The sequence below is a fragment of the Neocloeon triangulifer genome, unplaced genomic scaffold (genome assembly GCF_031216515.1).
Source record: "Neocloeon triangulifer isolate White Clay Creek 2 clone unplaced genomic scaffold, ASM3121651v1 ptg000002l, whole genome shotgun sequence".
Lineage (NCBI taxonomy): Eukaryota > Metazoa > Arthropoda > Insecta > Ephemeroptera > Baetidae > Neocloeon > Neocloeon triangulifer.
This window is the reverse complement of record NW_026775545.1, coordinates 7,652,706-7,673,392: the sequence shown is the minus strand read 5'-3', so window position 1 is coordinate 7,673,392 and position 20,687 is coordinate 7,652,706. Positions and strand designations below refer to the sequence as shown.

Sequence of the window (20,687 nt, the reverse complement as noted above, 5' to 3'; positions counted from 1 at the left end):
GCACCATCTGACGTCACACTTGTAAGTTACAACCTCTTGAATTGTTAGTTCAGCGACTGCAGCGCCACTGCTCCTCGTCTTCAGACCATCCTGCCCTTGGTGGGCTTGGTGTCCCGCGAGTTTGTGCGATTTGAACGACGATTCCGCACTTTTCGGCTCAGATTTCGACTCTCGGCCGGCGGCTGGTCCCTCAAGAGCGCGTCGACGGCCTCTCACAGTCGTAAGTGCACGGCCCGCGGCTGTTAATTGCTTTCAATCTCAACGGCTCACTTGGCACTCCGTGTTATGGATTTTTTCATTGAGCACCAGCAGCACCACCAACACCACTTCACGCTGCAGGGTTGCTTTGGCAACCTATGCGCACTTTCGCGCATAAATTAATTTTGCACGGTTTTATTCTAATTGCTTGTCCTTTTAATCTTTCCACTTGTTAACCGCTGTTTATTTAATAATGCATAAATAATTCATTACCCGTTTTGCATTTTTGCAAGCAGAATTTTAATTTTAACTGGTCTTGATTTTTCACCTTCTTCCTTTTGATGACAATAATTAATTTCATATATTCCAGGAAAATAATGACGGATTCGGAAGATGCAGTTTGGGATGAGCTGAGTGGAATTCCGCCGGATCCGCCTGTCATGAGGGACAAATGCGGTGCCTGCAAGTAGGTCACACCCTTGGCACATCCACCCCGATAATCCGATATGATGGATGTTGGTGTACTGATGAAAATCTCATTGTTATCGTAGGCGGCCACACTCGGTTTGCTGGTGCCCATTCTTGCCACAGACGACCATCCAGACCCGGAGCCGAGTTGTAATTCTGCAGCACCCTGCCGAGGAAAAGAGATGCCTGAGAACCGTGCCTATGCTAGAACTAGCCCTCTCACCGGGCCAATGCAACGTCTACAAGGGAAAGAAGTTTCCCTTATCAAAGTATGAAATAGAATTAACAAGTAACAGTCAATTCTTATCTGCAAAAGACGATTACATTTAATTTTTAATTAATTATTTATTACTTTTTATGAAGATGATTTTTTTTGCAGATAATTTGGTTAATTTTTTTTCTTGTAGCTAACTCGAGTAAATTTCCTTTTTAATTACAAGTTACCTTGTTTTAATTTTAATGATGATTAAAGTTAAATTGTGCTTTGACCTGTCGTTTCAGACACAATGGCCTTGAGGAATTGTTAAGAGCGTCAAACACCCTCGTTTTGTACCCATCAAAAGACTCTGTCCCGATTGAGGACATACCCAAAGTGGATGACAACAGCGAACCGTACAATCTTGTCGTTATTGACGGCACTTGGGCCCAAGCCAAGTCCATGTACCACAACAGCCCTCTTCTCCACAACTGCATTCAAGTAAATTTTTATGGAAAATCAATATTCAGCGCAAACATTGTTTTAAGGCCAGTCTGTTGAGATTAGATTTTGTCTTGTGGCTGCCTTTGTTCTATGAGCCTTGAACTGGTTCATTATTGATTGAAATTTTAATTGAACTACGTAAAAAAAATATATAGAATAATACCAGAATAATTAATTTTTATATTTTACTTATGTGTGACTCAATTTTTATCTGATAATTTTATTAGAATTTTTTTAGTCGCAACTTTTATCGAGTTTTAATTATTCTCATTTTTCCACAGATCAAGCTACCCATGAAGGGAGAAAGTGAGTACATAATCCGGACGCAGCCAAACGAAGGTTGTCTCTCGACCGTTGAGGCAGTGGCCGAAGCTCTAGGCATACTTGAAGGTCGACACAGACTGAGGCACGAGTTGCTCCAGCCCCTGCAGGCGTTGTGCCGCTTCCAAATTTGGCACGGTGCCGTTCCCCACCAGAGTAAGAAAACTCTTTTGGACATTGGTGAGTACAAGAAGCCAATAGGCAAGAGGACGAGGAAGAAGCTCTACAGTTTGGTGGATATTCCCTCTGTGACTGACTGCAAGGGCAAGGAGCCCAGCTGACGAGAACTCCTACTTTACTTTTATCCCTTGTTCATTTTTGTTGTCTTCTTCCTCTTTTTCATGATGTGATTTAATTTCATTAAACAGCCATTCTCGTTAATTTGAACGTTTGTGTTTTTAAGTTGGCACCAGCAAACTGCTGGTATTGATTTTGTAAGTAATTTGTCCCTGCCAGCCGGGTGGCTAGACTAGGGATTAGCACAGCCAGAGCCTGTGGCAAGGATTTGGCTGATAATCCTTAGTTTCACTCGGACTGAAATTTGGATCCTAATTAGAGTTCAATTTTGCCTAATTTTGCAGTTCTCGTCTTTTTACATATTACGGAAACGACACAGATCTTTCGGAGCATTTGATAAATATGGATAGCCGAATGTGATATTTTGAAATTTTATGCAGAACATATCAAAATAAGCCATGATGAATACTAAATGTGAAACACATACGCACGTGTTATACACCGTTTAATAACTCACGTTTGCGAGCCGACGTCGAAATGTTTTAGAGCACCCTTTTGATGTTTTTGCCTGCACTAGTTGCTGCAATGTTGCCTTTGGTAGGATTTATTGAGGACTACTTGCATTCCTGTCACACAAGCAGTATGCAAATAATAGTGTTGACACAGATATTGAACAAGATCCTATTGATCTCTCCGACACAATACGTATAGAGCGCTTAGGGCTTTGGAAAACACTACTGTAAAAAAATTAATGTTAACAAAAAAGTGCCAAAAAAAAAGAGATAGAGTCCTAAACAATTGTTGAACGGAAAAATTTTAATGTATTTCATGAGAGCTGAGATTGTCTTTTGTATCTTGTTGATAAAAGCCTCCGATAATTTATGGATGCAAACAAAAATAAAAAAGAAAAGTTTTTGTGTCTGCCCCTGCAAATTGGCCTCCTGCTTCTCCTTTCCGAAGCAAGGCATGGGCAGGATGTAATTATATCCTTGGGTGGAGCTGTGCCCGACTAGTGTCCTGTGATCAGCGCAGGCTGCAAATCGTGTCACGCGCCACACAAAAGGATAACGCCACTAATTGCGCCGGGCGTCTTGATTTCTATCGGCAGCATCAGCTCTCTCTCGCACAGCTTACTAATTCACTCGCCCACGGCGCACAAGCCCTACGTACTCCCCTGCTCGGCACCTTAGCGCCACTAATTCAGAGATGAATGCACGCTGCATCCCTGAGTAGAACAAAGCGTTCGTTGACTCACTTTTCTCTATTTCCGCAACTCATTCTTACTACACATAATAACATTAACTAATTACGATGATTGAATAATCACTCATCACACCTGAGATGTAATTTAAAAATTATTAATTATATAAGGTCGGATTTGGAGAGAAAAGAAAATGAAATTTATCAACCTAATCTTAAAAGATTATCGATTATCCCCTAGGCCAATTTGATTTCTGCTTTTTTTTATGGAAAATTTTGAATTAATTTTATATGTTTCATTTAACTCACCAATAATGACTGATTACTTAGTTAATTAATAGTTTCAAAGGAATTAAAGAACTTTTCACTCCATCACCTTCACTTGTCAATGGCCTTTCCGATTTCACTCTATAAACCCCACGAGTATAAATCCAAAAACCTAATTCAGTATAGCTAAAGCTGTTGGGCTTCCTCTGCGACGTTGTAAATTAATTTGCTCACAGGCCGGCTGAGCGCCGATTATTGGACTTACTCCCATCTGCTCTGCAAAATGTTGGCCCAACCCTTGCAATATTCGCCAGTGGCTGCTTTGAAAGGAGACTTGCAAAAGCTTTCCAAACAAATTTGTAGCTGTCGAGATGTTGAATACGCATATTATATGTTGATGTGTAAAATAAATAAACAAACAAGATTACTGTATTTGAAAAAGCACACGGCACCAGAATCAAATGATAATTGTAAAAAGCAGCGGAATAAAACTTTGGAGAATCATTACGATGTTCAAATATTTGTTAGATCGGTAGAATATTTGAAAGTCGAAAAGAAATTCTAATAACACGGCGTATTTTAATATTCTGACCTACAAGATGTGGTGAAGTGTACCGATCAAAATTTTAAAAGCACAAAAATTTACGCATTTTTTGGAATTTGAATCTGCTGGACACAGAAAAAATTGTGAAAAAAAATGTTGACCTGTTATCATAAGTAAATAAATTGTAGGTGCGATAGTTTTAACAATGACGTTGTGAAGATTGATGTTAATCATGCATCAATAATTGCACACACGTTGCACTTCCTGCGAAAATACACGGACTCAAAATTACGAGACTTAAAATTGCACTTTGGGCACATGATTTATAGGAAAACGCACATATTTTCCAAAACTTCTGATTGGCGTTATGAAATATGAAATAAATGGCATGATATTAACAATATAAAAGTCTAAAGTTTTACTTCTACTTACCCTATTTCTTCGATTATCTACCAAAAGAGTTTTTCCAAAATACATTCAACCAAATTAGAAATTATCATAAAATAAAAAGTATATGAAAAAATAGAGAACTGATTAAAATGAAACTCTGAAAATTATTGTCATTTTTATGTCAGCACATAAAGTTTTTACTTTCGGTATAAAATTTCAGCAGCGTTCATTTGCAGAAATAAAATAACGACTTTTGCTTTTTCCACACAACGGCTGCGGGTGATGTGCTGCAGAGTGCAGAAAGTCCGTCAGCGGCGGGAGGGAGTGAAATTTATTTCGCCGACCGCGTGTGCGCCGCCTAAATTCTATAAAACATTAAAAAAATCAAGCGCCTCTCTGGGCCATAAAATTGTTTTTTTCCTCAACACAGCAGCAGCTTTTACGAGGTGCTTCATGCCAAAAATTTGCGGCCCTTCAAAACAGCAGAGCAACACTGGAACGAGCCGAGTGCCAATTTTTCGCACCGGACCGGCATTTCCATACAAAAGCCGGATGAGAGAAGCCCTTTATTTATTGCACCTGAAATGGTATGCAAACCCGCTCGTCAGACGTGTCCGGCAATTTGCATAACTGTAGGATTTCACCGGCGAGCGAGCGGGTAAACAAGAAAGGGAGCTTTTTCGAAGGTAAGCCCGGCTAAATATAAAAAGGGCGCCGGGTAATTCGGTTTGAGTTAAGGTTGTATTATTGCTATTGCACCCGGCGGCGTGTGCTTTTTGTGGCAGCCAGTGGCACTAGTAGTCCAGCCGACCCTGTCGACAATCGCATGAAAGAGGCTAAAAAGGATTTATTGGTCCTGTGTGGCTTTTGGCGAGCAGCCCGAATTTGCTCATAATGCGATGATGCGCACAGCGACTCTTCATTCTGCTCGTCTCTGCCTTCCTTTTTTTCTGCTGCTTTTTCTTTCTCGTCTGGCAATGCTAGAACAAATGGGATACGCCGGCTGAATGGCCTCGGCAGAAGGTGGGAGAAAAGTGTTACTTTTCCGTGTGCTCTGAGCAGCTCATAAAATTTATTAAATGAAAAAGGAATTGCTCGGCCGTTGCCAAAAAATAAACTGATCCACCAACGAGAGCAACCTGCAATAAGCCTGCTAGAACAACAAAAGGGGAAAGAAAAGGGGAAATTGAATATTATGGTTGACTTATTGGGTAACTTATTTATTTTTTAGACGATATGGAAAGGTGATGATAAAAAAGAATACAAAAATTTGTACGTAACATATTTTTCTTGTTGTTTATCAAAGTTCAGATATTAAAATATCAATAATCAATTAATTATCATCATAAGCGAATCTTAAAACTTTTTGAACATTTTGACAACGGATCTTTGAGAGTAATGTTGTTCCGATTCAAAATTATGTAAAGAAAGGGCAGGTGTGCGATTATATTGATGTCATTAATGTATTCAACCGCGAAAATCATTTTGCAGCTATTTGCGTGCCATAAAAGGCCCATTTGAATTTTCTCCACGTCTACTGTGGCGGCGGCGGCGGCGGCGAGCGACACATTCTTATCACACACCAGAGCCGAGATAGCGTGCAAGTGTGCAAGTTGGAATCAATTCGCCGACTGCATCCACCAGAGAATACCAACGAGCATGGGCGGATGCAAATCTCGCGATGACACCGCACTGATGAGAAAAGCGGCATTCATTTTTCAGTCTGGCGCAGGATGTTGGTGCTGCGCGAGAATTTGTATATTTAACCATCAAATGGCACGAGTAGCGATGCATGCATGGCATATTTATTCCGCGGCGGAATATGAAGTTCTCAGCTGCATGATTTATAGCCCGAGATAGCGCATGCAGAGCGACTGTCACTGTGTTGTGTTTGCCCAATTGATCATGTGCCTCTTTCCCTCCCGCGCCTCCCTCTCGTTCTGCGCGACGAGCCGCCCTCGTTTCTCAGACCATTTCGCATTTAAGTGGATTCCTAATGGCACACGCACTGTCTTCCGAAGCGAATTCCGTGTATTATATATACGCGTTCAAGAGTTCGCCCTTACTATATAGCAAAAGCTCCCTCATAGAATTTGCGCAGTTGTGCGCTGCCAATTTGCTTCAAAGGTCGCCCGCCCGCCTGCTACATACCTTACTTAATCCTTTGTGCAAATTAACTTCTCATCTTGCCGAATTTGCAAATTGGTGAGATTGCCAAAAGAGAGCTAATGCTGAGTGGATTCCTCTCTTGTTTTAAATGATTCAATTTTCTGAAATTTTAACTTCAAGAATTGTTTCATGTGAGAGGAGGTCAAGAATACTTAGCTTTGATACATTCAAAACAACTATAGGTCCACAAGTATAATTTAAACAAAAATTTACTATACAGAAATTTTTACTGTTTGAATTAGAGATCATTGCATTATAGTAAATTTACAACATTTAAGAGAAGTAATTTATTTATTATCTTATAAATAGTATTGTTATTATAATCAATATTTTACATGTTTCATAAATACTTTGACTTTTATTTAACTAAATTTTTCACTCCTTTCTTTCGTTTCTTAAATAAAGAAAACAGATTTAAACATTTAAAATTTTATTTCAAGTATTCGATAACAAAGGAATCATTATGAAAAATAAATAGCATAATCTTTAAAAAATTAAATATTCCAAAATATACTTTTATTCATCTCATGTACATTATTTGAATTTTGTATGAAGTCGACTGCGAAATTTAACCCTCAATTGATTTAATTGGTGTTATAGATAAATAAATATTTTCATACAAATTTGAGTTTGTTGATAAATTTTCAGTAATTTAATTTTTTCTCTTCAGATATTAGTATTATTCAATAATCTAAGCAATGTGCCGTTTTTACTGAAAAAACATTCTCGTGATCACTAATCTAATCTACTCAACACACATTCCTCGGAGGTAGTTAAATCCCTTTGGAGTGGAAAAATACAAGAAAAACATCGAGAGACAAAAATTCGCTTTTGTGAACAAGTAGTGCTTTGGGCAGCACAGCCGGTTCCTTTGCGCATTCGCTCACCGTCATCTATTATTTTATTCTGGCAGCTTCATTGCCTCATTAATATTTTAACTGGAAATGAGAGCCCTTGGGCAGTTTGCTTTCTGCAAATTTTTCTTCCCTCTTCTGCAAGGCAGCGCGAGAGCACAGCCGGCCTTTGTTTAAAGCAAAAAGGAAACATCAAGCCATTTAGAACGAAAGGGGGGATGGGTTTGTTTTGCAGCGGAGGCTTTTTATTTGCCCTGAATATTCCCTTTGAGGAGGCAGATGCGTTGGGGAGTTGTTAGAATTATACACGACCTAATGCAAACGGGGCAGAGAGAGAAGAGAGGAGCGAGCGCCGGAGCGCGCAGCACAAGGAATAAATTTCCAGCAGTCAGAGAAAGATGTGCTCGCCCCGGCTTATCGGGTGCTTCATGCTCTGTGAAATAAAATTAATGCGGAGATATCGGCGCACAGTTTTCAGTTCTGTACCCAAATTCAACCATCTCGTTTAAAAAAAAAAAATCATGAAAAAAAATTAGATTGGTGAGATTGCATAAGTTAAATTGGAATTTCACGTTCGGATTGAGAGTCTGTTCTAGAGGTCTTTGAAATTGGATATTTACTTTACAACATCCAGACAGGAAAAAAGAAAAACAAAAATCATTGCCAAACGCAAAACCCGAAGTTTTTTTTTTAACATCAAAGCTAGAGGCTTGCTAAATGTTAACCTTGGAACAGTGATCAGCAAGTAAAAGAGATTTTTTTTTAAAAATTACTCCTTCCCAAATTATCTTTTAAAACTTAATTTCAAATTTTTGAATCTATCATAAGGAAGCGCCGATCGATTTTGACTGATAATTATTTTTACGCATCACACATCACATATCACAATTAGTGTTTAGATGTCAGATATCATTAAAAAATCTTAGAAAATTGAATTAGTACATGCCAAAGTCAAGTCCGTACGCTGCAACCCAATCAAGTTAACAAATTAAAATCCTCCTTTTTTGGTAGGATTAAACATCAAAGACAATTAATTATGAAAATTTCAAAGTTGAGGTTTATTGCAATTTTTTTTTTTTATTCATTACAAAATCCATACTAAAAGTTCCACCTCACAATTTACGTTGATCTCATGAGAAGCAAAATGATTGGCAGTTACCTCTTTGCTCACTTTTGATGTACCGCAAGCACCACTGATGAAATTTTAATTTACAAACAAGTCTTCTGGTACATATTCTCGTATATCAATTTTTTTATTTTAATTATTAAATATTAAGGAAAAAGCTATTTTATAACAAGAATACATTTTGAATGTAAGTAATGTTGCGGGTTTATCAGGAACAATAATTAAGAAAATAGCTAAGTAGTTTTCAGTCAACAAACGTACTGTAAAGTTGGACTCCAAATTAACCCAATCAGGCTAAACGACCCTTAATTAAAAACAGGAGGCTCTGATGCAGAGAGCCAGACGGCGAAACACACAGATCACACACGGTTGAGAAAAGGCCCTCGTAAAATACGACCGTTGCGTCTCACTCAAAGGACGGGACAAAGTTTCGGACCATTTCGTTTATTAGGTTGGCCAACTAAAGTAAATCTGCCTGCTCTGCCTTTTGTGCATGAGCAATGTATGTTTGTGAGAAGCGCGAACACACACAGAGGGCAAAATGCAGACGGCCACGGCACTTCAAAAGGCCCTCCTTGCCTCCTCTCCGCTTCTTTGTCTCAAACAGAATAAAGGGCTGCTTCATTCTCAAGCAAAACACACGGTGAGCGAAATGCAAAATGTATATTTACGCGGCGCGAATATACGGAAGGGGGCCATTTGATGGGCCATTTGAGAAGGAAATAAATGCTGACCGAGAGTTTTACTCTCTCAGGAGAAGGAATAAAGAAAGAGTTTATCTTGAAGTCGCCGTTGCAATCTCGCCCTTTTTGCCAATCAAAACATAAACAGCAAGGGAAGTGGCTGCCACTTCTTTTCCCTGGCCGGTCGGCAGCTGCATTCAGTAGAAAATCGTCACGTCGCACAACTCCGTGTGACCCACTTTCCAAGAGAGAAATTTTCACCATGTGTATTATGCTTTTGACAAATAATGCAGTGTGGGAAAATGAGAAAAAGTACACACTTGCAATGCATTTTCCCATATTGAACATTTTTATTCGTATGATGCTGCATTACAGATGCTGATAGAAAATTCAAATAAAATCTTGTGGAAAAAACGCGTCTTTTTTCACATTGAAAAATCGTCAACAAATTCGTTTGAATAATTCAGTGAAGCTGTATATCGAGTAATGAATTATTCCAGAAACCACATTGAGATATTTTTTTTTTATCGGTAGTTTTACAATGGCTCCTATGATTTTTGTTATACACAATATAATAACAATCTTCCATTATTAAAATGGGTGGATTTTCGTAACAGTTATCTTGGGAGATCACGATGAAAACTCATACATAATTCGCCGTTCTGCGTATATTCTAATAAGCTTTTTTAATGCAAATCTGTTGCTAGTTTTAATTACATTTATATCAATAAGAGCTTACGAATTAATCTTATCAGTCTCCTTAATAATGTCAAAGTAGAATTACAAGGTATGCGGAAATAATTGAAAAGTTTACCAAACATTGAATAAGAGAAAAGTAGTTCGTCATGATGTATTTCTTCCAAAAAAATTAAAAAGTAGAAGAGGTTTATTAAATTGAATTTGGCACACAAAAGAGGTCTTAAACTTACAATGAGAGGTAAAAAATTTAAAATAATTCTCAATCCAATCATAAGCTTAACTTCCCAACAATTTATTTACACAGCTCTCTAAAAAAAAACTACCTCTTTGAATCAAAATATAAATATTTTTGCAAACAAAAAACAATTTTTTTCGTATTAAGATCAAGTTGATTACGGTAAAACGCATCATCCATTCGGACTTGCACACTCGCACCCATGCAATTTAATTACATACTTACTGTATTTCACCTCGTGTGTGTGTTAATGCTTATTTATGAGAGAGAGAGTGTAGCAGATGCGCACACATTCGCTGCTCCCACGCGTTAATCCGCGTCTCGACGAAACATGATAATCATTGTTAATTGCTCTCATTTACTCTCGCAGTATTTTTATTTACACAAGACAAATATATCAATTCGACGAGGGGGGCGAACAGGGGACTGGCTGGCTGGCGTCTAGTTTGCGTCTAGCCTAGACATGTCATCTGGCGCTCGCCAACCACACCATGTGATTTGTTCTGCAAACGAGGAGGAACAAGACGACCAAGAGGGGCAAACCGCCCCAGCTGCTCGCACAGGAGGCGCGCATTTCGCCCTCGACCGCATCGGCAGCGCTGTTTGAACGCGAAGACTGCCCTCGGGGTGGCTCTGCTAGACCTGCGAACACCGAAACAAAAACAATATTATTTTAAACTTCAATTTTTTTTTACAAATTTAGTTAAGCAAACAGGATTTTTGGATTTCAAATCATTAAAAATGGAAACTACCATTTACAATAGGGGAAAGGAACAGGATTTTCTATACGGAGTGAATTTGAAATACCTTATAATTCAATTTTGAATCCATCATAATAATAAAAAACATGACAAGAAAAATTGAAGTTTCATTAATCTTGAAAGAGGTTAAATAATTAGAAGATCGCCATATTTTCATTAAAATATATAAAAAATTAAGAAATTCTTACCGTTATTATTTTGAACATCACATAATAGTATAAACAAATATGAGCAAGCATAGGATATGAAGATGCATAATCTGCGCTGTTCTACAAAAACTGTTCATTACCATTCCATTTTTATAGCTGATTTACAAACTGAGAGAAGAATACAAATTTAAAATTTTAACGATAAATTATCTAAAATGTAAATATTGTTCTCTTATTGTTAGGAAAACATATCCAATAATTTCAGACAGAAAATATTTTTAGAATAGCATTTTCGCACTGCTATAACATTGAATAACAAAACACAACCACATAATGGGAGCCGTGAACACAAAAAGGTTTCATTCAAATTAATGCTACTTTATGCTTAATTAGAAAAAAAAGTCCACAAATGCTCGCCGACAAATGCCAGCACAAAGTAGTCGTTTTAATTAAAAAAAGGAGAAAAAAACGAGGACGATAGGACACACGGGTATTATTATTCGTATATTTACAAAGCCCTTTTTCTGCGGTCTGATTGAACGCAACAATGGGTGGAAGTGGAATGTTCTCCGCGGCAAGGCACGTGAATATTTGTGTGTGCAAAAAAAAATGAATGGTACAAAAATAATAAAAAAGCAGCGCAGAAATATGTTATTGTGAGCAATTTGCTTGTGAGGTAGGCGGCCAATGGGAAGCAGGTGGGCTGGCGAACGCAGTGCCCAGCCAGATAACAGAGGGAAAATCACAAACACACTTTTTTTTTTGTAGCGAGAGAGCTGAAATGTAGAAAAAAAACTCACCTCCGACTACAGCGACATGATTGCCTGTCGATTCGGGAGGATTACCGTGGTTTAATTTTATTTCTGAAATCCAAAAAACCCCGTTTTGAATTTACAGTGTGTGTAGAGGGCGAACGTGTCAAGGATGCGGATTTGCGTGAGTGAGTGAATCGTGTATGCTAATCCAGCTGCGTCCGAGTGAGTGAGTGAGTTTGGTCGGCCGCTTGCCGTAAATTTTGAATTGTACAATGCATTATAATATATGTTTATTTGTGCGATTGTTTGCCGAGTTAACTCTCGGTTGTCACTCTCGACAAGATGAGCCACCAACACACGCCACTAATGGAATCGATTAAAATTTTATATTAAAAGTACGTTAAAATTCATTCAGTTAGATTTCACAATGCAGAATGAAATACTGCTCTTTTTTATAAATATTTTCCAATTAACAATTGTATATTAGAGGAAATTTGAGAAGCATCAATTTTTTAATTTTAATATTATAAAAAAAATAATTAGTAATAAATTGCAAGCAACAAATCAGTTATATAATTTAATATATTTGTAATTCCATTAAAAATTTTCTTTTTTTTTAAGTTTTATTATAAGCAGTCGAGTTTTAATAAAAACCCTTTCAGGCTATTCTTTTCAACGCAATGAGAATTCAACAATTATCATGTCAACAATTTATCAGTGAAAAAATATATATATTCAAATTTCAAGCTTTCAACGACCTCAATATAAAGAAATTTTTATTTTTATTTAACATACATTTTTGTTTAGGAAAAAAAATTTATGAGAATGCTGACTTTCAATGCTGATCGATTTTTTTTCTTATGATTAGCAATCCTATCATGTCATTCATTTGAGGATAAATTTACAGAATTTAAAAAATAAATAGCTTGATAGCTTGAACCAGCTTGTACATACATTATATTATTATCAAAACAGATATTATTATAATTATGCTAATACAAATATTAAACAATTTACCAGGAAATTACACTGAAAATCAAACATGCTGCTTGCTAAATTGAGAGCTGTAGGGTTAGAAAGTAAAAAATGAACAATTAACTTTCTCGAGAATCAGACAATTTGCATACATATTGATTGTAAATTCAGTATACGCGAAAAGTTATAATGTTTCATCTAAAAACGTTTCCTCATTTCCATGCTGAAAAAAAATCATCATTTTTCGTAGTGAAGATTAGAGAATCACGCAAATTGATTACAAAAGTGTGCGTTCCGCTCAGAAAACAATGAATTGGTAATTCGGCTGGGGGCGCAAGTCCGTGGCTCTCAGTGCGGGTGGCGTGTGTGTGTGTATCTTACTTCTAGCTGTATTATTTCTTACATATAATATAGAAATGTTTTATGCATGATGCGCGACGCCGCGACCTACTATGTGTATGTATGTGTTTGCTAGTCTTATCAGACCGAAGCTGTCTCCGTCGAGAAAAAGAGGAAAGAGCCGGTTTGATGGATTATTTTATGCAAAGCCCGCTGCTGGGAAAATGGATAAGTCGCGCGACATGGGAAACATACGGATTCGATCACCGCGAATGCTGCCGCGAGCAGCATTCACTTTGTAAACTTGAGAAATGCAGAAAATTATTCTCCTCGTCAGTGCACGCGAGTCTGTCTGTTGCTGCTTCTCTGCGACTTTTTACTCCTTCAATTTATTTTGAGCGAGTTTGAAGAAATGCGCTATGTACTCTTCATTTTTAAATGTGAAGTCATTGAAAAAGTCCTTGTCAAGAATCCGACGTATGTCTACACTAATTAATTTCTCATTTATTTTGATTGCAAGTAATAACGCAGTTAACATAATAAATTTATTATCAAGGGATGTCTATTATTAATATATAATTAATCAATGTTACCGTATTTAGAACCAATTTTTCGTTAGAAACAGATAGTATTTTTCCTTGTCATTTCCATTGTCAATCAAATTTATTTTTAATATATGCTTGGGTAACCAACAATTTTTAAGATTTTGTTACCAGTGTAAGTTCTTCTAGTTGTTCCAATTTTTGTTAAATAATAAAAAAGTGATTTATAATTTTTTTAATAATTTTTTGTTAAATAATTAATATATTTATATGAAAATAGATAAAAAAAATTGCAAGTATGACTTTTAATATAATATGTATTTTTAGTTAAATATTATTTGCTCCAGGTTTTTGAGTAAAATAATTACTCATCGTTCGGTTCCTGCAAAATTTTGAAGAAACACAATGTGGTGCTTTATAGAAATAGAGTCCAGATTGGGAAGAGCATTCTCATGCAAAAGTGCAAAAGTCCATAAACAGACTAACACCGAGAGAGACAGTAGTGCGCTCATAAAAAAGTGTCAAGCTGCTTTTTCAGCAGCTGTTTTCCTCCTTCAACCTGCGGAAGCGTGCACAAGTCGAAGGGAGGGATAAATGATAATAATAATAACGATTGTCTCTGGAGGGCAGGCAAAACTCACCGTAGAGTCTCAAAGTCCCCTCAGCTCTTCCTAATGAGTTGGTCGAGACGCAGTTGTAGGTTCCAATGTCGCTGTGGCTGAATTTGCGGATCACCAGAGACATGTACACTTTGTAAGTGGCTTTGCTCTCCGTGATCACGTACTTAGGCCTGAAACAGCAGTTGAGCGCGAACAATGAATATTTATGTGGCGTGCCGAAATTAATCTGTTACTATATGGGCGGAGGAAGATTGTGGAGGCTTAATTGAATTTCAATCTCAGCAGGTAAAATTTCCAGGCCATACTATTGAGTTTGAGATATATTAATGGTAATTTGAGTGCCAAATGAGAGGAGTGAATTCAAAATTGTATTTCATGAATCATGAAATATAAGCTATTTTTTGCGGGGCTAAAATAAATGGGATTATTTAAGTTTCAATTCTAATATGATTAATTGGAATTTGACAATTTTGACATTTTGAGAATTTTATTCGCCATGGCAATTCAAATGTTACTTTCTTTCAAGAAAGTAATAAATAGATAATATGGCATGTTAATATTTATTTTATTTAATACGATAAAACAAAACTAGACAAATATTGTCACGGAGTGTAAACAATTTCTTTTGGTTATGAAAATCTGTTTTTTTTTAACGTCGTTTTAAATACATTTAAAAAAAATTAAACAGTTCAAATAATAAAATAATACAATAAAAGGGAAATATATATTAAAAATACACATAACATTATATAAAATTAAATAAATTTTATTTAATGTTATTTAAATTAATAAATTATAAAAATAAACTAGAAGTAATAGTAAAGATTATTGTTGTTTACTATGTTACTTTTGAAAACTGACAATTAAATTAAATTTTGAAGTCATTTTGTGTTTTTAAACTGGCGTCAAGTTTAATTAAAGAAAAATCTGGCAGAAATACATTTCATTTTGTTAATTTGAATTCATGGTTAACAATTTAGAAATAAAAAATCAGCAGAGAGGTTCCTCGTATTTTGTCGATTTCAAAATCTTTTCAGCTGCCATTGGCCCTGAAATCTGTGGACTTCGCGGGAGGGGAACCTTCGAATTCGATCAGCACCCGAACCCAATAAAAACAAATTCGCGAGAGGCGGCGGCAAAATAAACCCGTTTTTGTCGCTTGAGGTGCAAGCGAGCGAGCAAGAGAGGGCGAGGGGTTGCCTACGCGACACGCAACTTGTCTCCAATAATTCTCGGATCACGTAGCACGAAAGGAGCCGGAACCGGCTGCAATAAAGAGAGCGACGGGCGCGCGCGTCTCACTCGCCCTTAAACGCGCCGCCGTTCTTTATTTATGGGTGGGTAGCCCAGCCGCAGCAATGCTGCTTTGAGGTGATACCAAAAGACCCAACAATATAAGATGCTGCCAACGAATATTTCGCTCTCAAACAGGGGACCGTGGATCATCCCTCTCGCAATCTGTGCCCACCCGCAGCTCCTCTCCGCCGACGCAAAAAGCACAAGTGTGCTTATGCAACCCGCGCGACCCGCGTGCACTGCAAAAAGCGGCTGCACTCGAGATTCAGGCGCTGCTTTCCCCTGCACACGCACTGCATGACAACGCCAATGCTCCCCTTTCAGCACTTTTTGCGCGGGCGACTGCTGCTTTTTATTGCACAGTTACTTGTGTCGCCATTTTATATGCAGTGAGAAAATGAATGTACTAAGTAGGTGCAAAAAAACTGAGCCAAAGTACGCTTTTAGATTTTTAAAATGTGCACTCTTTTGATATCAAAGTTTTGTATTAAACCATTTTGTCTTATTAAATTCATATATTTTTGTGCAAACAAATAATCATTGTGAATAAACTTTTTTTTAGTAAAAAAAAATAATTAATTTTCCATTATGAAAATTTACCATGTTGACTTTTTTCTAATTACTCTAAATTTACCAGAAATTGCAATTGAATTTAATATAGTTTTTCTGAGCAGTGTGATTGCACCTGCAAGATATTAAATAAAATATATTTTTTAATGAAAAAAAAACTTTTGTATTTTGTATCAATACTTTGCTTATTAAATTAGTAAAAACCATTAGTCCTTTAATTACATAAAAATAAATGAGATTACGTACCTAATTTTTGAATTTATTATAAAAACAAAGAGAAATAAGCTAGATCGCAAGCATTGATATTAATATTGCAAGAATAGCTAATGAGCACTTTATATGCTGCCGTATGTCTGATTAACTGTGATTAATTAATATTGTTATCGTTTACTTATTAGTAAAAAATAAATCAATCTGATAATTTTTGCGTAATATTTTCAAACGAAAACGTCCCCATTTTACAACTGACCTTTGTGCCACGTGTTCTGAAATGCCCTTCACAGACGATTTCACCCGAGTTTCTTCCATTACACAAAAGAGTATTTATCTCAGCAGCACCGCACCTTTTCATTACACGTTTCTGTCTGTTGTCTCCCAATCTATTTCAAGCATTCCCGGGTAGGCGTTCGTTTACACCGAACAAAAAACACACCTCCAGCCAGCCAGATTAAGGCGAAAACAACAAGAGCGGGCGACGGCAGGAGAATTTTATTAGAAACATTCCAGACCGTCGTTTCCCAAGCTGATGGATGCCGGTCCATGATGAATGGGTGTAATTAAGGGAGAAGAAAACCGACGGCGGTGACAAGAGAATTATTATTGCAGCAACCCCTGCAGATTGAATAAAGCAGCAATAATAATAATAACAGCGGCTCCCCCGCCACCAACATGTATAGGTGGAGGTAATTATTATGCGATGTAGGTCATTAATTAAGTCGGAGAGAGAAAGCGAAAGCACGGCAAAAAGCGTGCCGCAATCTTTCTCGAGTTGGCCCGAAATTGCTCTCACGCGTGCATGCGGTGTCATTAAGCAGCCTTTTTGCCACGGCAAATATTTTAATCTACCTCATTTATTATTTCCCACGAGGGACGGCAAAAGAAGAACTCGCCTCCTGAGAGGCTGGAAAGTTTTTGCCAAATGCGAAATTCATCGCGGAATTACAGAAAATTGCTGCGGCGGCCAAGGTACTAAAACATTAAGCCCGTTTTAATTGCACTCGGCGGGAAATTGAGCCTCGATCTCTTTTACAGGTCTACTTTCAGTAATTCGCCACTCCACCAGGTGTTATTGGCCGAAGCCCTTTGACGGTTTTTGCCAAACAGAAAAGCTAATTTCAAACGAACGCGTGTTTGTTGTTGCGACGGCTTAACCGGCAAACAATGCCTTTTGTTTTGGGCTCGCTGTGGAAAAAAGGCGCCCGGAGCACCGCCGGCTTCCGCGAGTTGTATTTTATTCGCGCATGAAAGAGCAAAAATTTCGCCTAATTTGTGTGTTTTCCTTTTTTGCGGCGTGAATTTACATTTTTCCTCTCTGCTGAAAAGTCTAATGAATTCTGTGTGAACACAAAAAAAGGGGATGAAAAATACAAATTTGCAAACAGAAAAAACGTGTGCAAATTTTTTGAGGTTCGATAGACGGTGTAAAGGGCTTTGCTTACCCGTTCAGCAGCATTTCGCCTCTGTTCTTGATCCAGTAGTTGATAGTGTTGGGAAAGGCCTCCACGTAACACTCGAGCTGCACGTCAGTGCCAAGTGGTGCACCCAGCAGCTGATTCGGCACTTTTACGACGGGCGAGACTGAAAACAGAGGCAGTGAAATTGATAAAAATCTGTAATAAATAAAAGTTCGTGACTTCAATGTGCTGTAGAAGAAAAAAAGCAAAGGTGTGAATTTGCTATAATAAAATTAGGAGTAAAAATTATGTTGAATTTGCATGTATTTTATCAAATGTAGGCACAGCATTTACATGAAAAAATACTCCTTTGCTTTCAAGCAAAATTTGTTTGTAGAAATTTTTTTATTTGTTTGAAAAATAAAAACGTTTTTGTGGTGTAAATACTTATTACAATACTGCATTTTCAGACGGCTATGTGTTTTTTTTTTCATTAAAAAAAAAAAGAAACTAATTGCTTGTTATTGGAATTAATTTCAAGCAAAAACAATCATAAAAATGCATACAAAATCTTATACAATTTTTAATATATGAGAATTATCAATATATTTTCAGACTTTTAAAGATAAAGTTTCAAATTTACTAAATTATCGAAAAAATATTTCAAAGTTTTTATTCAAAACTCAAAGATCCTTTTTCTAAATGAATTATAAAAAATTTACAATTCTATATTTTATTTCTCGGCGTTTATATTTGTTAAAATTTATTTTTAGATAGCGTTAAACAAATTGAAACTTTATCTTCAACCCCATAACAGCAAAATTAGATCCAGTCACGTAAGAACATATATTATCATCATTCGACTTAACAGCAATGCCACTTGTTTGACTTTCAAATGCGGGGAGGCGAACACACCAACTAAACTGACGCCTTTGATACAAAATTCTCGCGTGTCTCGGTTTAACGAAGCGAGAGCCAAGCTCACTAAAATTCCTCGCCAAAACAAAAGGACTTGACAAGCGCAGTTCTTGAGAGAGCAGTCGACTCTCATTTTAATTATATCAATTGCAAGCGGCGACATTAATTTGCAAGAATTAATTAATTAGGTCTCTGCATGCCTGTACATTTGAGCTTGAGAATTGCGAGGTCTCTCGCGCCCTCGCTCTCCGGCCGTTGTGGACGCTCATTATTTACCACGTGCCGTATGTACCTGCGGGCTGTGAGCTCGCTCTAATTAAATGTGGCCACAGTGCACCTCATCCTGTGTGCACGGCGCCATACTCGGTAATACCATTGACTCGGCCATTGTTCCCGAAGCAGCGGCCTTTATCAGCAGCTCTGATTGAAACAGTCCATTTGAGCTCTCTCCCATTTTTTCCCATTCTCCTTCGAAGCGCGCAGTGGCCCTTTGGCAGCTTAATATTCATGACGGTTGCCGTCGCCGCGCCGAGCAGCCAAATGGGCCCTAATTATGCATTCACTTCATAATTACGTGCGCCCGCTCTTATTTCGCAGCTGCCACTTGAAACCGGCGGTTTTAAAAATTAATGCTGTATGACGAGACTTGTAACAGAATGTTTATACAGTTATTCATAATTGTACATGCCCTCAGCAGGATTTAAATTAAGTGGGTAGGATGGTCCTTGACGCTCCCAAACGGACGATAAGCAATCGAGTGCAAACAAAAATATGGCGACTTGTATTTTTTTTTTAATATCAAACAAGAACTAATTAGCTTTGGAAAAAAATTTAGTTTCTACGAATTTATCTTTTAGTAATTGAGGAAATTAGTGAGGGTACGAAAATATTTAAAAACCTATTTCTCTCTGGCTTAAACTATGTCGGTTGTAAGTTGTAATATAAATCACCATTAGATAGTGATCTTAAAGGCCCAGGCAAACAACCCTTTATGTAGTTTGATTGGCATATTAGGTTTTTGGATCTCTATTAATGATGTTTAAAACAGAAATGTTTAAATTTTTAGGTAAATAATTATAATATTTTGGTGGCTTTTTTAAAAAAATATTTTCACTCAAATTTATATTACATAATTATCTATATTTACTTAGTATGATGTGAAAATGAAGATATCTTAAAGTTGTCACTCTTTATAATTATAAAGTTTTAAATTACGATTCAGCGCTAGGAACTTGCAATTGAATAAGAACAGCTCAGTAAATAGGACGTTAATATCTTTAAAAGAATTAAAAAACGTTTGCACATAAAAACTAAGGAAGATAAAAAGTCTTTATTTAAAAAGTTTTGCTAGTCAGCTAGGAAAAGTAGTAAATGAGAGATTACATCTTATGGAGAGTGAATTTTATTCCCTTTTTTCTTATGAACTGGGAAAAGGCCAGCAAAAGATGCTGGGCGCGAGTCTCCGCCTCTTTTTTTCCTCGATAAACAAGCGTAGGCGACGAATTGGGCCACGAAGCAGCACGAGCCAAATGGGGCCCATACATTTTATCCTGCCCGGCATCTATTTATCAGAGCAAAGTAGCTGGGAATGAGCCGCAAATAAAGCAGCCAAATCCGTTTGATATGAAAAGGGAGCGAGCGCCGCCGCGAAACACGCACTATACACTTTATGATGTATATCCCCGGCATCTTTTTTTTACTCCCTCGTCCGAGCGCTTTTTCCAAGATCCACGCGTGATAAGGGATGAAAAAGCGAGCGGCTCACAAAAGAACAAAGCCGGGACGCAATTTATAAGCTGGACGAGCGGTAAGAAGAATAATGAGCAAAACTTCATATATTGCGCCGGCCGATCAGATCTTGGCCAAATATTTACCGAGAGCAAACACTTTTGTCCTCCTCCGCTCTATAGCCGCAAAGTGATACGTTGTAAATTTTGCGAGACGCGCCAGAGGGAGACACAAATTGAATTCGCCGCCAACTTTGCTCAGCTCTGATGGCTTCACTTTCTACGCAGATATCACTTTTGAGTGGCGCTGGCAAGGCTTTTGCTATTTTAG

The 20,687-nt window shown here is 37.4% G+C and overlaps 2 protein-coding genes across 4 annotated transcripts in view; one reads left to right on the top strand and one right to left on the bottom strand.

The window, feature by feature from the left end:
* Positions 1-61: 61 nt before the first annotated feature.
* Positions 62-4,329, top strand: LOC132203387 (tRNA-uridine aminocarboxypropyltransferase 2). Its single transcript, XM_059631156.1, has 5 exons — positions 62-220; positions 569-664; positions 750-935; positions 1,168-1,363; positions 1,648-4,329. Exons 2-5 carry the CDS (start codon positions 576-578, stop codon positions 1,966-1,968), a joined length of 792 nt encoding a protein of 263 aa, XP_059487139.1. The 5' UTR covers positions 62-220; positions 569-575; the 3' UTR covers positions 1,969-4,329.
* A 5,182-nt stretch (positions 4,330-9,511) lies between these two features.
* The window catches only part of LOC132205018 (lachesin-like), a 102,059-nt gene continuing 90,883 nt past the window's right edge, over positions 9,512-20,687 (bottom strand). For 2 of the 3 annotated variants that reach the window (XM_059633824.1, XM_059633826.1), the window contains 4 exons: positions 17,757-17,895; positions 14,254-14,402; positions 11,802-11,864; positions 9,512-10,733 (listed from right to left, as the gene is read on the bottom strand). In XM_059633824.1, coding sequence (XP_059489807.1) covers positions 10,558-10,733; positions 11,802-11,864; positions 14,254-14,402; positions 17,757-17,895 — 527 coding nt within the window. In that variant the 3' untranslated portion in view covers positions 9,512-10,557. The remainder of the gene's footprint in view (positions 10,734-11,801; positions 11,865-14,253; positions 14,403-17,756; positions 17,896-20,687) is intronic. The other variant, XM_059633825.1, reaches the window with a different exon arrangement.